The sequence below is a fragment of the Acomys russatus genome, chromosome 20, assembly GCF_903995435.1.
Source record: "Acomys russatus chromosome 20, mAcoRus1.1, whole genome shotgun sequence".
NCBI classification, from domain to species: Eukaryota; Metazoa; Chordata; class Mammalia; order Rodentia; family Muridae; genus Acomys; species Acomys russatus.
In genome coordinates this window covers 70,337,869-70,358,004 of record NC_067156.1, presented here as the reverse complement: position 1 = coordinate 70,358,004, position 20,136 = coordinate 70,337,869, and the positions used below count along the sequence as shown (strand labels likewise).

The following is a 20,136-nucleotide window of genomic DNA, read 5'->3' as shown; positions in this document are numbered from 1 at the left end:
TGCAGTCTTGGCCTATAGTTTGCCCCATATGACTTTTACTTGATGGGACTTGTTCTTAAAAAGTCAATTTATGTGCATTCTGGTATAAAGTATAAAGTTTCCAGTTTAGTTAATACATAATGAAGATACCAAGAGGCAGGCCTGAGAACAAAAGGTAGAAGTAGGAAGTTTCATGTTAGGCATACATATGACCAGTGTTGACCTGAAATAACTGTATCATTTTGGTGATTAGCTATAAAGAACAAGAAAGCCAGAAAAGTATCCTTTCATTAACTTAAAAAGCAAACATGAGTGTTATAGTAAGAGCTATGGAGAAGTAACCAGGGCTTAGCGTATCTATCAACTTATCAAATGCCCCAACCCCAAAATTACCTGGAGACGTAGGAGACAGACATGTAAAAGCTAAATTATCCACGAATGCATGGAGAAGCAGAATCTATGTATAGACAGTGTTGCAATGAGAAGAAATAGGTACCTTATGGACACCACCAGAAGCTTCTAAAATGCCTCCCAGAGAGCCCTGCATGGGCCATCTATCCCACACCCAAGCCACTTTCAAATCCCCAACTCACAGAAACCATGTGAGATAAACTTCATTAGTGTTGTAAGACACAGTATTGGAGGTAACTTGTTACCTGATGGAGGATGATAGATTCTGCAGCACAATGTAAGTGATGGCCAAGCTTGTCTACTCACTTGATTGGCTTGGGAAATACCTAGAAGATTAAGAAATGTGTCTATGAGTGTGTCTGCTAATGTGATTCCATAGTCTGTTAAGGGATCTGACCCAAAGAATATATTTAATCCATTGATGGGAGCAGACTCTTCGGAGGCAGAGAAGCTATGGAAGGTGTGGTGTCCTGTTACTTCTTCTTAGGCTCATGATGCGAATTGTCCTGCCATGCCCTCCTTGCTTTGATGGACTGAGACTGAACTAAAGAAAACTTTCCTCATTTTGAGTTGTTTATACTAGGCATTCTGTCATAGGAGAAAACTAACAACTCATTCAGCAAGCACTTGACACTGTCAATAGAAAAAATGGCAGCCTACAGACTGAGAAAAGACCTTCACCAACCCTACATCTGACAAAGGGCCAATATCCAAAATATATAAAGAAATCAAGAAAATAAATAACCACCAAACCAAATAACCCAATTAAGAAATGGGGGTCAGAGCTAAACAGAGTTCTCAAAAGAGAAATTGCAAATGGCTGAGAAACACTTAAAGAAATGCCCGGAGGTCCTTAGTCACAAGAGAAATGCAAATCAAAACAACTCTGAGATTCCATCTTACACCCATCAGGATGACTAAGATCAAAAACTCAAGTGACAGCACATGCTGGCGAGGATGTGGAGAAAGGGGAACACTCCTCCACTGCTGGTGGGAGTGCAAACTTGTACAATCACTTTGAAAATGAATCTGGCGCTTTCTCAGAAAATTGGGAATAGTGCTACCTCAAGACCCAGCTATACCCCTCCTGGGCTTATAAGCAAAAGATGCTCTACCAAACAAGAACATTTGCTCCTCTGTGTTCATAGCAGCTGTATTCATAATAGCCTGAATCTGAAAACAGATGTCCCTCAACTGAAAATGGATAAAGAAGCTGTGGTACATTTACACACTGGAATACTACTCAGCTATTAAAAACAAAAAAATCTTGAAGTTTGCAGGCAAAGGGTGGAACTAGAAATGATCATCCTGAGTGAGCTAACTCGACCCAGAAAGACACGCATGGTATATACTCACTTATAAGTGAATATTAGCCCACATGGATGTCCTCTGAGAGCCTCCACTTAGCAGGGGATTGGGACAGATGCTGGGACTCACTACTGGACTCCAGGTGAGAGTGGTATGGAAGAATGGGGAGATAGAAGGACACAGAGGGTCCAGGATCCCCACAAGAAGACTGTCAAGACTGGTGGATCTAGACTCAGAGGGGCCTGCATAAACTGCTGTACCAACCAAGGACAATGCATGCAGTGAACCTAGACCTCCTGTTCAGATCTAGCCAATGGACATCTCATTATCCATGATTGGTGAGGGTAGCAGGGAGCCTCTGACATGAGCTCTGGTGCCATGATTTGATCACCCTCCCTTGGTGGGGAGGACCAGCAGCACTCAGAAGAAGAGCAAGCAGGCTGTCTAGATGAGGCCTGATAGGTTGTGGTCAGGTTGTGGTCATATGGTGGGGGAGGAGGTCCCCTTCTGTCAGAGGTCTAGGGGAGGGGAATAGGGTGAAAGAGGGAGGGATGAAATAAGTGAAGGGATAACAATCAGGATGTAATCTGAAAAAATTAATTTTAAAAACCCTCTAGGTGGCTCTCTACTGCTTTTCTCTTGAGAATCACTCTTGCATGGTTTGGGGCCAATGCCTAAAAGTCTTCCTAGCTTACAATGCTGAGACTTATCTGAGAAACAAGTGTTAATTTCTCATAGTTACCAACAGAAAGCCTTCATGATCAGGAGTCCAAAGTCTCTCAGAGAAACACATTTGCCTGCCGCCATGACCTCCAGATCTGTGCAGTTGGTCAGTGGTGAGGAGAGAAGCGCTGGGTGCAGAAAAACCCTCTGTGTGTGCTGGGGGCCAGTGACATGCCTTCTCAGACAACTCCACAGAAGCTCCACAAACTTGTACAAAGGGAATTAATGATATGGCCTATTTTCATAATGTATCATAAAACAAAAGACTTTTCTATGGCATAAAGTGGAGCAGTCTTGGTACCCTCCAGAGCAATAGTTCTGTCTCCTCTTTACTTCCAAGAACTAGCTTTAGTACTTTGTAAGCCAAAAAAAAAAAAAAAATCCCCCCCACACTAAATATAGGGCTGTGGAAATAAAACAAAGGAACAAAGGAAATATTTTTGTCATATTTTTCTCTGACCAGATTCACCACATTTCATTAGTTTGCTGCCTCCCATTGCCTTGCATTCCCCAAGGAAATGATGAGATGAAACTGAGAAGAGCAACAGAAAGCAGGACACCCGATACCCCAGGCTGCAAATACCCAATCAGGTCAAGCAATGATTAAATTTAGCTCTCGTTAACCTGATTTCAAGTGCAGCTCAGTTCTGAGGGATGATTAGAAACAGAGCGCTTATTCCACATTTTCAGGACACATGGCCTTCACTTTCCCTGCCTGACAGGAGCATAGCATGGCACAGGCAGGATCTCCCCACCGAGACCACTAGATGGTCCACCTGCTGTATCAGCTCAATGAGTGCCCTGTGGTCAAGGAGAACATGGACCAGCACTGCTCGCTGCCCTCCTCTCCACATGCACACTTGGATGCTCACCACTTCTACCTGTCCTGCCTGGGGAGGGAGGCACAATGGCCACCTCACGCTGGGGACCATGATGTCCTTGAGACTGCCTTGCTCAAAAAGAGGCCTCAAAGTGCAGAGAAGCTGTCTGAGTCCAGAGTGTGGACGCTGAGACATTCGAAGTTGGTTCTCTAACAAGGCTGTGTAGTTTCTTCGGGGGAAGTGCTGGGATTCAGGGGATAAAAAATGGGGATTTTCAAGTCAAACTGTTTTACTGGTTTTGATTAATCTGTAATTTTGCTGAAGAATGGAGATGTGCCAGGTGACTTCACAGCATCTCTCCAACCTGCCTGCTGTGTACTGGGTGGCAAAACATTAGAGCAGAAAGTTGCCTTCCCCCATAATTTACAAGGAAGGAGCTGAGGTGTAGAATCACATGGTAACAAGAAAATAGATGGCATTCCTCTAAGGTCTTATTTTGCTGCCTTAAAAAGCTAACCCCTTTTGTTGTGAAAAATATCAAAGACTTAAACAACTTTGTGTATATGTAATTTAAAGAATAATATTCATTACAACTCAGCAAATGATAGTGAGTGATGAGAAATAAATATGAACAAGTGAGCAATAATAACAGTGAACCAGCCAGGGTATATATGAGACACTCCCACCTCCCCCACCCTCATTCCAACAGCCGCTCTCTTGAGACCATGGGAAAAGCGAGTTATGGGTGCCTGAGGGTTCCCGAGTGGTCCGCAGGTGGATGGTGGCATTATTTGCTGAGACAGCGAACTCCAAACTCCATTTGGTGAAAAGAGGAGGGAATGTCAGGTCCTGACGCATTTGTTCCTGCACAGGTCAACTCTGAATTACTTACAACTCATTAAAAGAAGTAAGCTTTGGGGCTCAGAACACCTCACTCACAACCTTCCCTTGAGTATATTTATCCTACTCTCATGCTCAGCTGCTATAAGCTGCTAACGCCTTCGTAGCCAGCAGTAGGTACAGCCATACACTGGGAGAAAAGTTCCTGGTAAGATGGTGCAGAGTTAAAAACACTCACGGAGTAAAGCCCTATGACCTAAGTCCGATCCTTGAAGCCCACTGTGGAAGAAGACAGCCAACTAGTGCGAGCCGTCCTCTGACTTCCGCATGGTGCTGTGGCGTGTATGCAGACCCACAGGCAAAACAGACACAGAGAGACACACTGTGTGTGTGTGTGACCTTAATTTATTATGAATTTTAAAAATCCTTCATGAAAATGAATTGGGAAATTTCTGCCCAGTAGCCTCCCAGAGTTACAGTGTATGCCCCAGCCTTCATCCATTTCCCAAGGTCACATTGTTCCACTTAAAATACTACATCATGAGAAGCACTAACACTTGCATGTATGCTGCGCTACCCGGGACCCAATTGGTTCCTTCCTTAGCCCCGCCCCCACCGTCCTTAGCCCCGCCCCGCTTTCCTTAGCCCCACCCACCTTCCTTAGCCCCGCCCCACCCGACTGTACCTTTATTTTGCCTTTGTTGTTGTCGCTTCTCATTTTTCAATAGTCTCTCTCTTTCCTTTTTGAGTCATCTTTTCCAGTGCAGAGACGTCATGCCTCCTGGCTTTCCCAAAGTCCAGAGATCTCTTTTAGGGTCGCCCCGTAGGCTCTATGTACCATCTCCACAGAAATAAGCAATAACATAATAACAGTGGAGCCCAAATCCATCTGTAGGGAAGACAATTGTTCTAATAGTTCCAAGAACCACGCAGCTCTGACCACAGTAATTGCAGCCTGCTGCTGTTATGCAAAGGTGGCCAGGTCCCAAAAGCCAGAGTCCAGAGAAAACGCTCTCCGTGCCAGAGTGGGCCTCATGAAGGGAGAACACAGGTCTCAAGTTTAAACCTAAGCCCCTATGCTTGAAAGGCGAGATGTTGTCACAAATTAAAGTCTTTCTTCACTGAAGACATAGATAGAGATATATAAATCCTGAGATCTTATATCACCCCAGGTCATAGTTCATGGCTGTTGTTTAATGAAGAAGAAAAACCACATGTTGAGACATGAACATGAGCCAGACAATGTATAGCACACTTTGCTCTCTTTATGTAGCCCAAGTCCCAGGGGTATCCACTGTTATGTAAGCCAGCCCCAGGCCCCCCAGGCTTCTGCTCAGCTTCCAGAAAGTGGCCCTTCAGATCAGGTCTCTAACGCATTGGAATGGTAAGTCTGAGACACTGTGGCCATAGTCGCACCACAGCTGTTCTGTAGCACCATTCAATCACATTGCATAAAGGCAACGTCAGCCATGCTGTGAACAAAAAGTAGAAGCAGCAGTTGATGGAAATACGGTGAGGAAATGCTAAAGTCGGTCTGGATATGACGTGTCTACCGTTAGCCTTAATTCACAGCCACCATGATGACCCACAAAAGATCAAGTCAGCCAGTATGTCAGCGCGGATAGGAGGGAGCCCTTGAAGTCCCAGCCCCATCGGGGAGAAAATCATTGGTAGTTAATGGCTGCTGAGGGAGAGACAGTCACTGTCCTTTAGAGCAGTGGCTGCTGGTAGGTTGCTTGTGGCCCAGGAAGTGGCCACACAGCAGTGCGCACATGGTCAGCACTGCCTGTACTCAGTGTGTTATAACAACAATAAACAGGACACGGCATCAGGAGGAAGACAGGGTGAGGGGACTGTAGGGGGAGCTGGGAGGAGGTAGAGGTAGGTGAATATAATCATACCCATTGAATAAATATATGAAACTTTGAGAGACTGAAAGTAAATTATAAAAAGAAGTTAAACCCCAAAGTCTGTAGCTTAAATTCCTGTAAACGCTTAAAACCACCCAATTTTAAGCAATTTGGTAACATTTTGAAAGAAGAAACATAGTGACTTTTTGCCTCTCCGGAATGTCATAGTTTAAAAGAAGAGGTGGGAAGGATTGGGAACAGCTGGTGAGCAAGTGTAACAGCCATTTGGGACGTTGCAACAATTTTAACCTAAAACAGCTTGGAAGCTCTTCGCATGTTCCTTTGAAGTGTATTTCTTCTTCGGGGACTAAAACCATGGTCTCCACCACTGAGCTGGGAATTCATAGCACTTGTGTCCCACGTCTGAAACATCACGTTTATGTCTCTGTCAACATCTTGGAAAGTTCTGTGGCAGTGATTGCCCCGTGCTCCACTTCTCCGGCCAGCTGCAGCTTTGACTCCCACAAGTCCTCACTCAGCTTCTGCCTGATAAGAAGAGATACCAGTCCGCTTGTAATATCTCTAACGATTCTAGGAGCTTCCATATGCATGACGTGACCAGGACAGGGCAGACAGTTCACCTTCTCTCCACATTAATATCTTTTCTACTCTGCGTGAACTGTTGGCATAGCTGCTGTGTGTTCTGCCACCGGATTTGCTCTGGTACAGCCAAAGTCCCTTGAGACATTTATACAAGTTTTCTAAAATAAGGCCACTTATAAATGTCACTGTCACGAATGTGGCTCAGGGTTCTAACTTTTCAACAAAAATATGTTTTGAATGTTTCCACTAGCTTTCTGTTACAGAATTTCTCATATCTTCAAGGTGGACTTGGGAGACTTGACTGTGGGTGGTGTTGAAGCTGATGGACAGTTTTATCAAAGATGATTACATGGAAAGAAATTCACAAGTGAATATATTTAAAGGAAGCAATGGGAGTGGGGAGTGGTGGGGAGGTGGCATCAATGAGGCGGATGCTGGGTCAACAAAGAGTCTCCTACTAAAATGTTAGCTGCGCTGAGTCCAGAGACCCTGAGTGAGACACACCATGGTTGCATACTCTGCCTGTTGACCACTTAGAGCTGCAGGGCTGCAGAGCTACAGGGCTGCAGGGCTGCAGAGCTGCAGGGCTACAGGGCTGCAGGGCTGCAGGGCTGCAGGGCTACAGGGCTACAGGGCTGCAGGGCTGCAGCTTCTGTAGTTACCAACAGACGTGGGCTGCTCTACAGGACCCAGGCTCATGCGAAGAAGACTGGCATGTGGCATGATGAAAAGCAATGGTGGGGCGTGCTGGTCTTCCGGGGTGTGCCTGTCTCTAGATCATTAGAGAAGAGTCCTCTGCGGGCTCCAGCTGAGAGCAAGAACTCCTGAGAAATGGATGGGGAGACGAAAAAAACCTGACATTTGCAACTGAAGGTGTACTGTGTTCCAGGTGTTTTGACAGGAGTGAGGAAACCAACTTGGCTAGAATGGAGGAACGTGAAAAGGGCTGAGAGTTCAGGTAGCAAGCTGTGCTGGGCCAAACCATAGCATGAGGCCTTTCCAGACTAATGATTTTATTTCATACATCTGCCACCCTTCCTCCAGTTTAAAAAAAAAAAAAAAGACATCTTCATGCTGAAAGTAAGAGAGAGTAGGGAAAGGGAAAGAAGAAGAAGAAGAAGAAGAAGAAGAAGAAGAAGAAGAAGAAGAAGAAGAAGAAGAAGAAGAAGAAGAAGAAGAAGAAGAAGAAGAAGAAAACAAAACAAAAACCCAGAGGCAGATGTTCTCCAGCACTGGGATCCAACAGCAGTCACCAGATACCTCCACCATCCCCTTGGATTCATTCAGCAAGTATCTCTCCAGTACACTGTGTCCAGAGTGCTTTGAATGTTGACTTATAGCAAATCACGAGAATATATAATATACGTTATCCAGAGAGCCCTAAACAGAGACCTTCCTAAAAACCTTGGCAGAAAACAAACAAACACACAAAACCTTAGATATTTGAATGGGTGGCAAGTCTAGTGTCTCCTTCCAGTGGCTGGAAGCCATGCAGATGACAGAGCAGCAATTTCGTCCTCTCCGCAAGGAGATCTGGCATTCTTGGTGGCTCTCTGGGCTTTCACTTTAGGGATAGAACCTTATGTCCACATCCCAGCATCATGACCACATCCCTTGGCCCATCCTGGTCGGCCTTTCATGCTGTGCCCACACTCTTTGCTCACAGCTCTGCTTCAGGGCAGCAGGCACGAACCTCATGTGTTAAACACGTGACCGGTGGGGAAGGACGTAGTGTGGCCTGTTCCTGCGGGCACTGGTCTTCAGGGAAGCCACAGACCAATGGGAAGCCAGGAGTATGCCCCACACACTGTTCCCTCAGCCATCCCTGGTAGTGTGGGACTCACCCGTCGCACTGGGGAGGGCAGTCCATCAAGTCCCCAGGCGTGTAGCTGTCCCCAAAGCTTGGCTTCCTGGGTTAGAGTGCAGTTCTTGGCGTCTCAATTCTTGTCCCCAAGGCGATTGAATTAGCAACTTCTTATGATTCCCTATATGTCCTCACATGTGTCTCTATTTGGACTCCGCCTCTCCTCTCCCAGGAAAGCAACTCCGATGAAGGTCATCAGAACCAGTCCTTAGCCTGCCTTGCAAGTTGCCAGGAACTAATGATGTGTCTGCAGCCCCATGATCAAGGTAAGCTAATTCCTGGGTCAGGGGAGCTATTGGTTCTGTTCCCTGATAGCTGTCCAAATACAGAAATCCTCAACTTCTCCGAGTCCTTCTCTGAACGCAAGGCCTCCAATCGAGTGATGAAAAGCTTTACTCAGAAATCTAAGGAGCTCAGGGGAAAATCTCCTAAAGACACTACCAGTATCCGGGATGCCCAACAGCAAAATTCAGCAGGCACGTGAGCTGCACGCTGGCTCAAACACACCCCCTGGCTCAGAACTCAAGCCTTAGATCCAACCCCGAGGACCTGATTTTCAAAGAGACTCTGACTTTCAAGATGGAGAGCAGCGTGGACAGAGGAAAGCTGTGCAGAGAACAGAGCTGCAGAAAGAGGACAACTTCCAAAACACGGTCATTAACTTTCTCAGAGACGAGGGAACTATTTTATCTACAAACACAGGTAAGATTATTTCTCAGAAAGAAAACAGCAATAAAAGAACTCCTGGTGGCTGAAGCAAAATTTAAAATTCATAGAGAAATTAGAAGGTGGAAGTGAGGATAGAGCTGTTTGTGATCACACGGTTCCCTGTCAACAGCCATAAGGGGACGGCAGAGAGTTCTCCCTGCCCTCAGCAGTATTATACACCCCAGACACACGGAGTAGCCTATGATCCAGAGATCTGGTAGTTGAGAGGACTGTTCAGTGCTTAGAAATGGTCCGAAGTCAGACAATATTTCTTTCTTCTTTCCCCAACAGTGTTAGCAGTCCCCAACATCTCAGCTCTTGCTTCGTAGTATCTGTGACCTCCTTTACAGAGACAGAGTGTAGTGGGCAGGTCAGGCACAGCCGACAGGAATGGAGCAGTGCCATAGTTCATGATGAAGGCGGAGCCTGGGCGTGTGGCCTCTTCCTTCTATTTCCTTAAACAGTCGTGTGTCACAGAACTCTGTTTTTACCTGTCAGACCTATGCGTCTTATTTCCTTATACTATTTGTTGATATAGCATTTTAAATTTGTGGTGAGATAGTATATATTCTACACAACTCATAGGTTATGAAAGAGGGAAAACCACATTTCTTCCTCACCCTTGACTCCTACACATGCAGTTTGCTCCCACTGTCAGATAGTTGTCAAAGTCTTGTATTCCCTTCTAGTGACATTTCCCACGTATACAAGAATGTCCCTGCTCCCCCACACCCACTCTCCACAGTAGCATCTCCAGTGTCCTGGTCATCCTCTATCAGGAGTCAGTATTTGGAGGTCAGATTTGTAACCATGCGTTGCCTAGGATCCCCTCTGTCAGAGTCTGGATGTTTAGCCGGCCCTCTGCTGGTGAACACGCTAAGCCTTTTATCTTCACTGCTGTCTCACGCTTTGGGCATTTCCCACCCTGTGCTGGGGATCCAGCTGAGGCCCTCATGTGCTGAGCAAATGCTTTACCTCTCAGCTATGGCTCTAGCTTTATTTTCACTCTTTGAACATTATATGCCACAGTGCAAAACCTACTCTCATAAATATGCTACTTCTCACATCTGCCAGGTTATCTGCTATATAAATTATTTAAATGTAATTTTTGGCTCAAAGGAGAAACACGTTTTAAATATTGGCAGACACTGTCAAATAAAACCACATGTCTCAATGCTGCTTATCACAGTTTTTTAACACTGAAAAAATAAAAACGACTGAGAAAAAAGTGATGAAAAATAAACCACCAAATATGGCATACACGGAAAAGAATATATAGATGAGGAAAAGTCCAGAAACTAGACCTAAAAGAAAGACGTGAAAAAGAAGTGAGAAAGGTAAGAGAGGAGAAAAGCTGGGGCAATCCTAAAATATGAAAGAGGAATGAGAATTATTTTAAAGAGAATTATTGAAAGGACTAGTGCAGGGTATCTTGGGGAAGTAAGAGCCTTGGTCTTAGGCAGAAGAACCCAATGCTATAGGGAAGTTTCACAGCATGTGCAGAGTCAGAAGAGTGGAGAACTTTGTTTTGTAACCCAAAAAAATTTCCAGAAAGAAAAACTAAGCAGCTACAAGCAAACAGAATGTTGAGCCCCATCACAAGGCAACAGCAAAGGTGATGACAGGGGAGCAGGCTCTTCTTTGCTCTGAGAGTAAAGTCAGTGTCTAGCCCTGCACGATCGCCTGTGCTCAGAGCACACCAACAATGGGTCAGACGAGCAAGGTGTGAAATGATTTGTCTTCATGTCCCTTTCCCAGTGACTGGAAAACATGCTCCTCTCAGACAGGGCAAAGGGCACTGCTGGCCTGGGAATCAGACTATCTTGGTGTTTCCAGCACTGCTCTTGTGCCTTGTGTAGGAAAGCGGCAGTACACCAGGTGGTAGGTTTCTTACAAGCAGCATACCTTTGGTCAGGAATGTGCATCCTTGTGATCCATCTGGCCCTAATAAAACAGGGCTGGCAGCCCTGGAAGGTGGAGACAGCTAGCACTCCCTCACAGAGAGGACTCCAGGGGTGGTGCCGGAGTGTGGCAGAGCAGCGTCAGTGTCCGTGGCCGTGCCTTGCATCCCAGCCTCTCTGACGGCCTATGCAGCTGTGTCCTCATCTGGGAAGAATCTGGAGGCTTCAGATGTTCATTTGGATGTTAACACTGGTGCCCAGACAATTGGTCAGACATTAATTCTTTCTCTTTTGCTTATCAAATCCCATGTTCACTCCTATTGAGCTAGTTTACAATTCATTATTCTTTTGCTCTAGGATCTTGTGCAGGATACTGTATTTCATTTAACATGTACAATATTTTTCAGAGCTAGACATCATAGCAAGGGCCTTGTGACCCTAGGCAGGCACTCACCACGAAGCTGTGCCCCAGTCCTCACAGACAGACAGGTTTCCTAGGGGAATTACTGTGCACTGCAGTGTGCATATAGTCTCACTTAAAGGAACTGAACGTGCTTCAACAGAAAGAAGGAAATACCAGGTTTTTTTAAACAATGAAGTTTCCTTTTGTTGAACAGATGAGACTTAATCAAATAAACCCATGATCCAGAATATTATAGGTAAGTACACACACACACAAACACGTACACACCCACGCACACCCACGGTCATCATGACATAACTAGAAGCAACATAAAGTTCCAGATCACAACATAATAAAACTAGAGCTTACAATTACAAACTAGGAATTTGAAAGATACAAACAAGAATATTTCAAGCAACCTGGCTTCTTAAGAAATTCTTGTCCAGGTGTGGTGAGGTACGCTCTTAATAATAGCACATGGGAGGCAGAGGAAGGTAGATAGATCCCTGGATTCTAGGCCAGATGGAGATATATAGTGACACCCTGCCTCAAAGAAAGTTCTGGGGGATGGATCTCAAAAGAATACTGATTTTATATTTATTTGAGAGCGATAATATAGCATATGACTGAGTATAGCATAGTATGTAATTGAATGTAGTATAATATAGTAGATAAATGATTATGTTGGGAACGTGTGTGACACAATGAATGCAGGTTTGTATGAAGAAGTCTCCCAAAGTTTCATGTATCTGAACACTTGATCCCTACTGGGTGGCTCTGGAGAAATGGAGCCTTGTTGGAGGAAGCAGGTCATGTGGGCAGGCTAAACATTTGTAGCCTGGCCCTACCTCCTGCCTCTCGTCATCTCACTCTCACATGTTCTCTCACGCTCACTTGTTCTCTCGCGCTCATGCTCTCTTTCCCTTTGGCTCTCCTTCTCCCTCTCCCTCGCTCTCGCGCTCCTGCTCTCTCACTTCCTCTCACCCTCTTGGTCTCTCGCTTGCACTCCGCTCCGCTCTCCTTGCTTCCTGTGTGTGAAGGAATATGACCAGCTCTCTGGTGGCATGCCTTCCCTGTCCTGGTGGGCTCTTTCACCTCTGGAACTCGAAGACAAAATAAACCCTTTCTCCACAAAATTGTTTTGTTTCCAAGTATTTTATCATAGAAATCGAGATGTAATATAACAGTAAATGATTAAAAGAGAGTGAGATATGGGCAGCCTTTAAAGATAAAAATGAGGATATTTAAAAACAAATAACAGTCTTTGACCATAGTGATTGATGGCAAGAAGGACAGCAGTCTGAGGTTGACAGAGCAGCTGGGCATGTCCTTGCAGAGGCTTCTGGACTAATGGCCCATGGCCCCACGCTCTTCTCGGCTGTAACTGTATAAAAGGAAAGAACCCTTCATTTGGACTCTCAATTTTTTTGTGGGTACCCTCTGGTGTGACACAGATTCAGGATGCTCTCGACATCTTCTTCCAGCATGGAAGGAGTTACAGGAAGTTTTTACAGCCAGCCCCAGAAAAGGAATCACAAAACAATGCACTTACCAAATATACTGGTGGTGACATCCAGTGTGTGGACATATTTGTCACCATGACAGAACACCTGACAAAAACAACCTAAGGAAAGAAGGAAGTGTTGTGGTGTGCTAGGAGCCTTTTTTTTTTTTTTTTTTTTAGTGCTTAACAGAAGCAGGCCAGAGACCTTACAGCCTTGGCTTGCAAACTCTCACCCCGCCCTGAGGACTTGACAAGATGCTGGGTTGGCTAACTTCCTAGATAAGAAAGTTATTTATTAATTCCAGGTGTGAGTGTGAGCTTGATGTACTTCTTTAGCCTTGAGATGAAAGAAGTCTAATCATATAGGTAACTAAAGTAATTGGTAGCTTTTGTTTCTGTTCCAAGAATCCTCTGGTTCACATGGATGAATACTGTATAAAAGCTCTGAGAGAAATAAACTCAGGGCTACAGTATTTACTGTTAGTCCTCCCGGATACTTGTCCTTTTTTTCTTATTGCTTTGACTATATCTTTTCTATCTTTTCCTATATCTTTTTTACGTCTCCAGCCTCACGCTGGCTCTGGCAGTGGTGGCAGCAGCTTCTCGCGGTACACCCACAGCCAGAAAGCAGAGAGAAGCAAGTGCTGGGACCCACCCACTTTCCCTTTCATTCGTTCTGGGCCCCCAGCCCATGGTGCTGCCCACATGTAAGGCAAGTCTTCTCACCTCAGTTAGCCAAATGTAGACACTCTCACAGACACACCCAGAGGCTGTGTCTTCTAGGCGATTCTAGACCCCGTCATGCCGACTAACAATTACAGCAGAGCAGTGAGGTCCCTGCTTTGGTCTCAGATGCCTTTTGACATTAACCGTAGCTCTGAGTTGGCAGAAGCTAGAAGCGTGTTCATATTTAACATGTTCCACAGCTCTAACCTGAATATTAAAAGGACATTAGAGACAGAAGTTGGTGATGAATATGACTATCCAGTGTGCTAAGCACAGCACAGGATGACTTCGGCTTTCTCTCTGCAACACTCCAACTCTCCACAATTGTGGAAGTTCTTACCACTCAGTCTGTAGGATTTCAACACGTGTGGCTCTTAAAGGGAAAACACAGTTCACGGCCTCCTCCTCCTCCTCTTCCATCTGGCTCGACCGACCCTCGGTACCAGCATCCGTCCCTTTTGGCCAGGATGTGTGGTGAAGTCCCTGCTTAACCCTGTAGGGTCCCAGTCTTGTCTTCAGACCAGATGTTGACACTGATGCTGATCTTCAGCCATCTAACCCAAGGGCTGCAGCCATCAAGCTGCCCTCTGCAGAAGCAGATCTGTGTCTCTGCACCTGGGGGTCACAAGTTTCACTTAGCTGGAAGTAGATTCCTGTCCCCACATTAGACTGTTCCCTGAGCCTTCTCCTAACACAAGCACCCTTGGGCACCCAGGTTCGTGCCAATCCTCCACCCCCAACTCCACGGACACACCTGAGGCAGCACCTGGCCTGTCATTAGTGAATCAAGCTAGTCATGAGCAGTGAAGGCTGAGAGCACAAGAGAAAAACAGGGCCAGAAGGTCAGCACGGCCACTTGGGAAATAAGGCTAAATTAGCGACCAGCCTACACCAGGAAGAGCGCCGAGACCAACCTGGGCCACGTCAGGCTGTAAATGAGAAAGCCAAAAGGCCAGTCCCAGCCCATGAGAAAACGAAGACATGCTCTTCCGGTCTGCAGCTAACTCCACACTCCTTACTTCTCAGATTCAGGAAGTGTGTGCTCAGAGCCAGACCTCTGGGCATGTCGTCAAGAAAAACTGCCCCTCACATCTACTGAAAGCTCCCTGGGGGACGCGTGGTCAGCGCTCAGGGTTGACTTCACAGCTCATGTTCTTGTGTTTCCCAACCTGAAATACCACAGCGAACACATCAGCGGCGCAGTGCAGCCCTCAGTTGTCGGCAGTGTCAGAGCTAATGTGCCGTTTCCCTGGCACCTGCAAAAAATTGGGAGCCAGGAGGAAAAGACGCTCAGCAAGTGCATGCTCCTTAAGCGGCCTGTAACTGCCAAAGCACTTTGAAATGCTTTTAAGGTATTTATTTCTCAGCACCTCTCCTGTGAAAAGGCAGCTGTGCTCTTGAAAGCTTAGGGTAGGCTACTTCTACCCTTGTATTGTGTCAAAGTTCATAACTATTCAAGGTCACAGGTCATGCTGTGTATACTGCAAATGCCAGGCAGTACCTGCTACTTCCTGTCACCACACAGACAGCCAGGAAAGGAGCTGCTTGCCCCTGGGATTTGACTAGTACAGTGTCCCTATCACCTGCAGTATTTTACGCTGACAGGGAAATCCCAGTGTCCTTGCACTTCCGCTCTCATCACACAGCAGGGTGATGCCTGTCAGAAGGCCACATTCTGTTAAGCAAGGTGGTGATGAGCCACGTGCAGGGACCTTGAGCCTTGGGCTGTGCAGTCAGGGTAGCTGGTGGTGCAGCAGCTGCTGGAGGAGCCCCAGTGAGAGCATGGCCAGGTGAGGAGCCCCAGCGAGAGTATGGCCAGGTGAGTAAAGGTGCTTCTCAGTTTCCCTATTTTGGAAACGAGCAGGGCAGTTAACACCACAGGGTCTGTGTGTGTGTGTGTGTGTGTGTGTGTGTGTGTGTGTGTGTGTGTGTGTGCTGCCGGCTGTGCAGGTTGACGAAGCTGATGGGGGGCACACAGGAGTCAAGGTAGAGAGGGAAAGGAGACCCAGATGGAACCATAGACCTGCAGCTGGTCCTTGTTAGAAATAAAATCTGATGTGTCAATTTCAAAGGTGCCTTTGAACAGAAAGTACTAGACTTCTGCTAGTGGCTGTTAGTCCGACTATAGCCACACCCATCTAATCTACCCTACATAAGCGCACATGCGCACACACACACACACCCAAACTGCTAAGCTACTCTATATGCAAACACACACACACATGCACACACACAAACTGCTAAGCTACCCTACACACACACACACACACACACACACACACACCCCAAAAATTAAATCTCTAAAGAACCCAGTTTAGGGTTGAGGATGCAGCTCTGTTGGTGGAGTGCTTGCTTCATATGCACAAAGCCCTGGCTTCCACCCCAAACACCACATGAGCTGGTGGTGGTCACAGAGTCCATAATCCCAGCCCTTAAGAGTTAGCGGCAGAAGGGTCAGGGCATCCTCAGCTATAATGAGTTTATGCCATGCTGGGCAACGTGAGAGAGGACAGTGCCAAACAGATGCAGAAGTGATCTGAAGTTGTGTCATGTTTCTGTCCTTAAAATCTGTCTGCTCTGCACTGCCTGATGTGCCTCAGAGCCTGCTCGGCCCCATGGCAGCACTTGGGGATGAAGCAAGAAAGACTGCCCCCTCTACTGGGGTTCCTCTCATACCTTTGCTCCAGAGGGTTCTAGAAGGTTTCTTGTGCAGTCAAAGACAATGAAAAAAAAAAAAAAAGGCAGTAAGGAGACCAGTATTCTCCAGTCAGTGGGAAGGGAGAGGGCAGCACAGAGTGGCTGTAGTGGACATTCAGCTTCCTTTGGGAGTGAAGGGAGTGGTCAGGAAATATACAATGGTGGTAGTCACTCAGTGTCAGCATACTGAATTATATACCTTAAAATAATTTGATGGGCAAATTTTATGCTGTGTATATTTTACTGCAATAAATACTGCTAATTAGTAAGCCCAGCTGCCAGCATCCCTGTCACTTAGCTATGAGAGGCAAGTCTTCTCGCCAAGGACCTGCCTTGAGCTGCCTGTGGACTTCCTTCATGTGAAAAAGGGACACAGTAGTCACTGAAGGCACTGTCACCATTGGTGTTGTTATTACTGTCATGTTACTGTTACTACTGTCTTTGTTATCATTACTGTTACACCACTGGCATTACTGCTATTATTACTGTTATTACCACTGTTACTGTTATTACTGTCTGTTATTGTTACTGTTACACCACTGGCATTACTGCTATTATTACTGTTATTACCACTGTTGCTGTTATTACCTTTCTCAGGTTTCTGTTGCTGTGCTAAACACCATGACCTAAAGTGACTTGAAGAGAACGTGTTTATTTCAGCTTACAGTCATTTGTAGTTCATTATGAAGAGAAGTCAGAGCAGGAACTCAAGGCAGGATCGGAAGCAAAGAACACTGCTTGCTCCCCATGGCTTGCCCAGACTGCTTTCTTGTAGCACTCAGGACCACCTGCTGAGGGATGGTACCACCCACAATGGACTGGGCCTTCCCACATCAATGCTTAATCAAGAAGACAAGCCCTTGTTTTCACAGACAAGCCCACAGGCCCGTCCGACAGAAGCAAGTCTTCAATTGAGCTTCCATCTTCCCAGATTATTCTAGCTTGTGTCAAGCTGAAAACCAAAACAAAGCAAAAAAAAAAAAAAAAAAAAAAAAAAAAAAGCCCCAGCCAGACAGATTCTTACTCCTGCTGTTGTTATCAATATCACCATTACCATTACATTATTATTACTTTACTATTTTATTAGTACTGTTACTGCTTTTGTTACTATTATCATTATTATTATTATTATTATAGATTTTTATGTTTATGTCGCCCAAGTAGCATATGAGTGAATACAAAGCTTATCACTGAGAAACTCATCTACAGACTCTAGAAGCAAGGGTTCAAAATATTGGTTCTATTGAATAGTTATGTAAAGGTAGAGGTGGATATATTACATCTCATTATTATATTATATTATATTATTACATATCACATGGATTTCTGACATTTTCCTAAAAACATTTTTTCCTCCAAGATGCTTTTTCTGGTAGCAGTTGATCAATCCTGAGTTTCCCTCTCCCTGCTCCTCCAAATCTCTTTAACTCACTCACTTTCCATGCTACATTTTGTCATTTTTCACAATAGTCCAGCAGTCTACTGAAGAAGACAAGTGTGATGTTGTTGGTGTCAGTTTAACCAGATCTAGACTTACCTAAGAGGAAAGCCTCCATCACACCTGCGAGGAATCATGTTGGTCAAGCTGGCCCCTTTGGTGCCTGTAAGGATTTCCTTCGTAATGGAAGTTTTGGTTTCTTTGTAAACTCAGTTACATAAATATGTTTTTGTTTTAATCCAAAGTATATGATTTTAGTTTGTCCACAGCTGATAATTGTCTTGTGAGGGGTGTGGTCTTTGCCAGCTGGAGTTTGTTGAATTCTGAGGACTCTGAGGGATATATGAAAAATAGCCATGCCTCTAATCCCAGCACTCACTCACAGAGGCAACCAGCCTGGTCTGCGAGTCCAGGACAGCTGAGGCTACACAGGAAACCGTGTCTCTGAAAAAACAAAATCAAATAAACAAGCAAACAAGGCGGGGGTGGGGGGAGAGAAGGCCGTGGGTTTAGAGGAGATATATGGAGGACCCCCTACTGCAATTGCTGTTAACAGCTGAGATCCTGAGATCTGGCATTGCCTGCAAAACAAAACAAACCAAACAAACAAACAAAACCAACGACACCACCCAGCAAAAGTAAAGAGGCCTACATCCGATTTCCTCCTCCTCCTAACCCTCTTTCTTTCTTACCAAGGGTTGGGGGAGGGGGGTTGGAAGAAAGCTAAAGGTGTTTAAGACTCCTAAATAAAGTGGGTTTGTGAAAACTCAAAGCCTACAGCCTTTCTAAGGTTGATCAAGGTGGGAGGACCACTGTGGATGGGCCAGTTCCTTGGGGTGGGATCCTGAACTGGAAGAGGAGAAAGAGCAGAGCACAAGCATCTCCACCACTTCCCAATGGCCATTGTGAGCTGCTTCAACTTCCTTCTGCCTGAGGGCCTCGCCATGATGGACCGTGAACAGTGAGCCCAAATAGATCCTTTCTTTATCAAAGAAGCTAAGACACCGAGTAAAGTGTCTATACCGCAGACAGTCCCTGAGCCACGGCTTCCTGACTGAGAAGAGGGTTGACCCCGTATGTCAAGACCCGACCTGCTCCAACAAGTCTCACAGTATCCTCAGTACTTTTTTATAAACTAGGTGATTTTGCTGAGCTATGGGCTCCTGTGTTTTGAGAAAATTGGAATAGACTGTGTTGGCTAAACTGTAGTGTTCTGTAAGAAGGTGTAATGGGTGCCTTTACAGCCACAGTGTGACGTGTTTATCAAGACAGTGCGGGTACCAGTTGAGGAACAGCTTGTGACTTCACCTGGCATACTCCACGTGGCAGCCCCTCCTCCTTCTACCTCATAGCAGTACCCTGACTGTGGTGCGTCTGTTGTGCCCATCACCCAGCCCAGCACAGGGCTCTTGAATGATGATGTGCAGAGCTGGCTCCGTATCTCCTCCTCCTCCTCCTCTTTCTGACTGCCTCCCTCCCCCTCCCCCCTCCAAACTCAAGGAAATCCCACAGCTCTCAGCCAACTAAAGTCTGCGGCTGCACCACAACCAGGCTCCACACAGTGAGGGGCTTCTGGGACCTGCACACGGTAGGCAGCATGTCACCTCCCTCCTGGCTTCCTTCAACACAGGGTACCGGGCAGGAGGGACAAACTTGGAGGCAAATGCATTTCTAGACATCATGTTTCTGTGGCTCTGCTTTCCTTGGCTTTAACCCAAACCTCTTGGGCAATTATTTTTGGCTCATTCAGAAATGGCTTTAAGCCAAGTTTTTGTGTCCTGAATACTTGATGTAGGGCTTGTCTGCGTGTAGCGTCTGCGGCACTACTGGCTGGTGTTTCTCGGTAGCAAGCATTTTTGTCTCTAACCCGGTTTTCTGCTCATACTCTGGGCAGTCTGCTAGCCTAGCACAGCAAAGAAGAGAGGTGAGTTCTTCGGTGAATAGAGGGTTCTCAGATCTGGAAAACACTGTCTAGAATGTCCACAGTGTTTGACCTGTACAGACTAGCAAATGACCGCTTGAGTCCCTAATACTGTGGTCAGTAGTGGGGCAAACAAATCCAGCATGCCATCTGCCTTCTGTCTCCAGTGGCTGCAGACACATCACATAAATGGGACAGCAAATGCATTGCCTTCTGTGTCTGGGCCCTAGTGCTCTGTTGTTGTTGTTGTTATTTGTTTGTTTTGAATCTCTTAGACTTTTTTCTCCTTTTGTTAATAAGAACACATAGGCACTGGAGGCTGAGGAGATGGCTTGGAGTGTATGTGGCTTGCTAAGCAAGCAAAGAGACCTGAGTTCCAATCCCAAGGAAGAAAATAAAATAGATGGGTGTGGTTTTCATCGCCTCTCTTCGTGTTAAG

The 20,136-nt window shown here is 45.8% G+C and overlaps 1 protein-coding gene across 1 annotated transcript in view; it reads left to right on the top strand.

Annotated features, from left to right (window-relative positions):
* C20H18orf63 (chromosome 20 C18orf63 homolog) overlaps positions 1–14,981 on the top strand; it is a 54,768-nt gene extending 39,787 nt beyond the window's left edge. The window contains exons 12-15 of the mRNA XM_051163234.1: positions 8,572–8,665; positions 8,729–8,879; positions 8,962–9,101; positions 14,668–14,981. Coding sequence (XP_051019191.1) covers positions 8,572–8,665; positions 8,729–8,879; positions 8,962–9,101; positions 14,668–14,981 — 699 coding nt within the window. The remainder of the gene's footprint in view (positions 1–8,571; positions 8,666–8,728; positions 8,880–8,961; positions 9,102–14,667) is intronic.
* Positions 14,982–20,136: the final 5,155 nt, after the last annotated feature.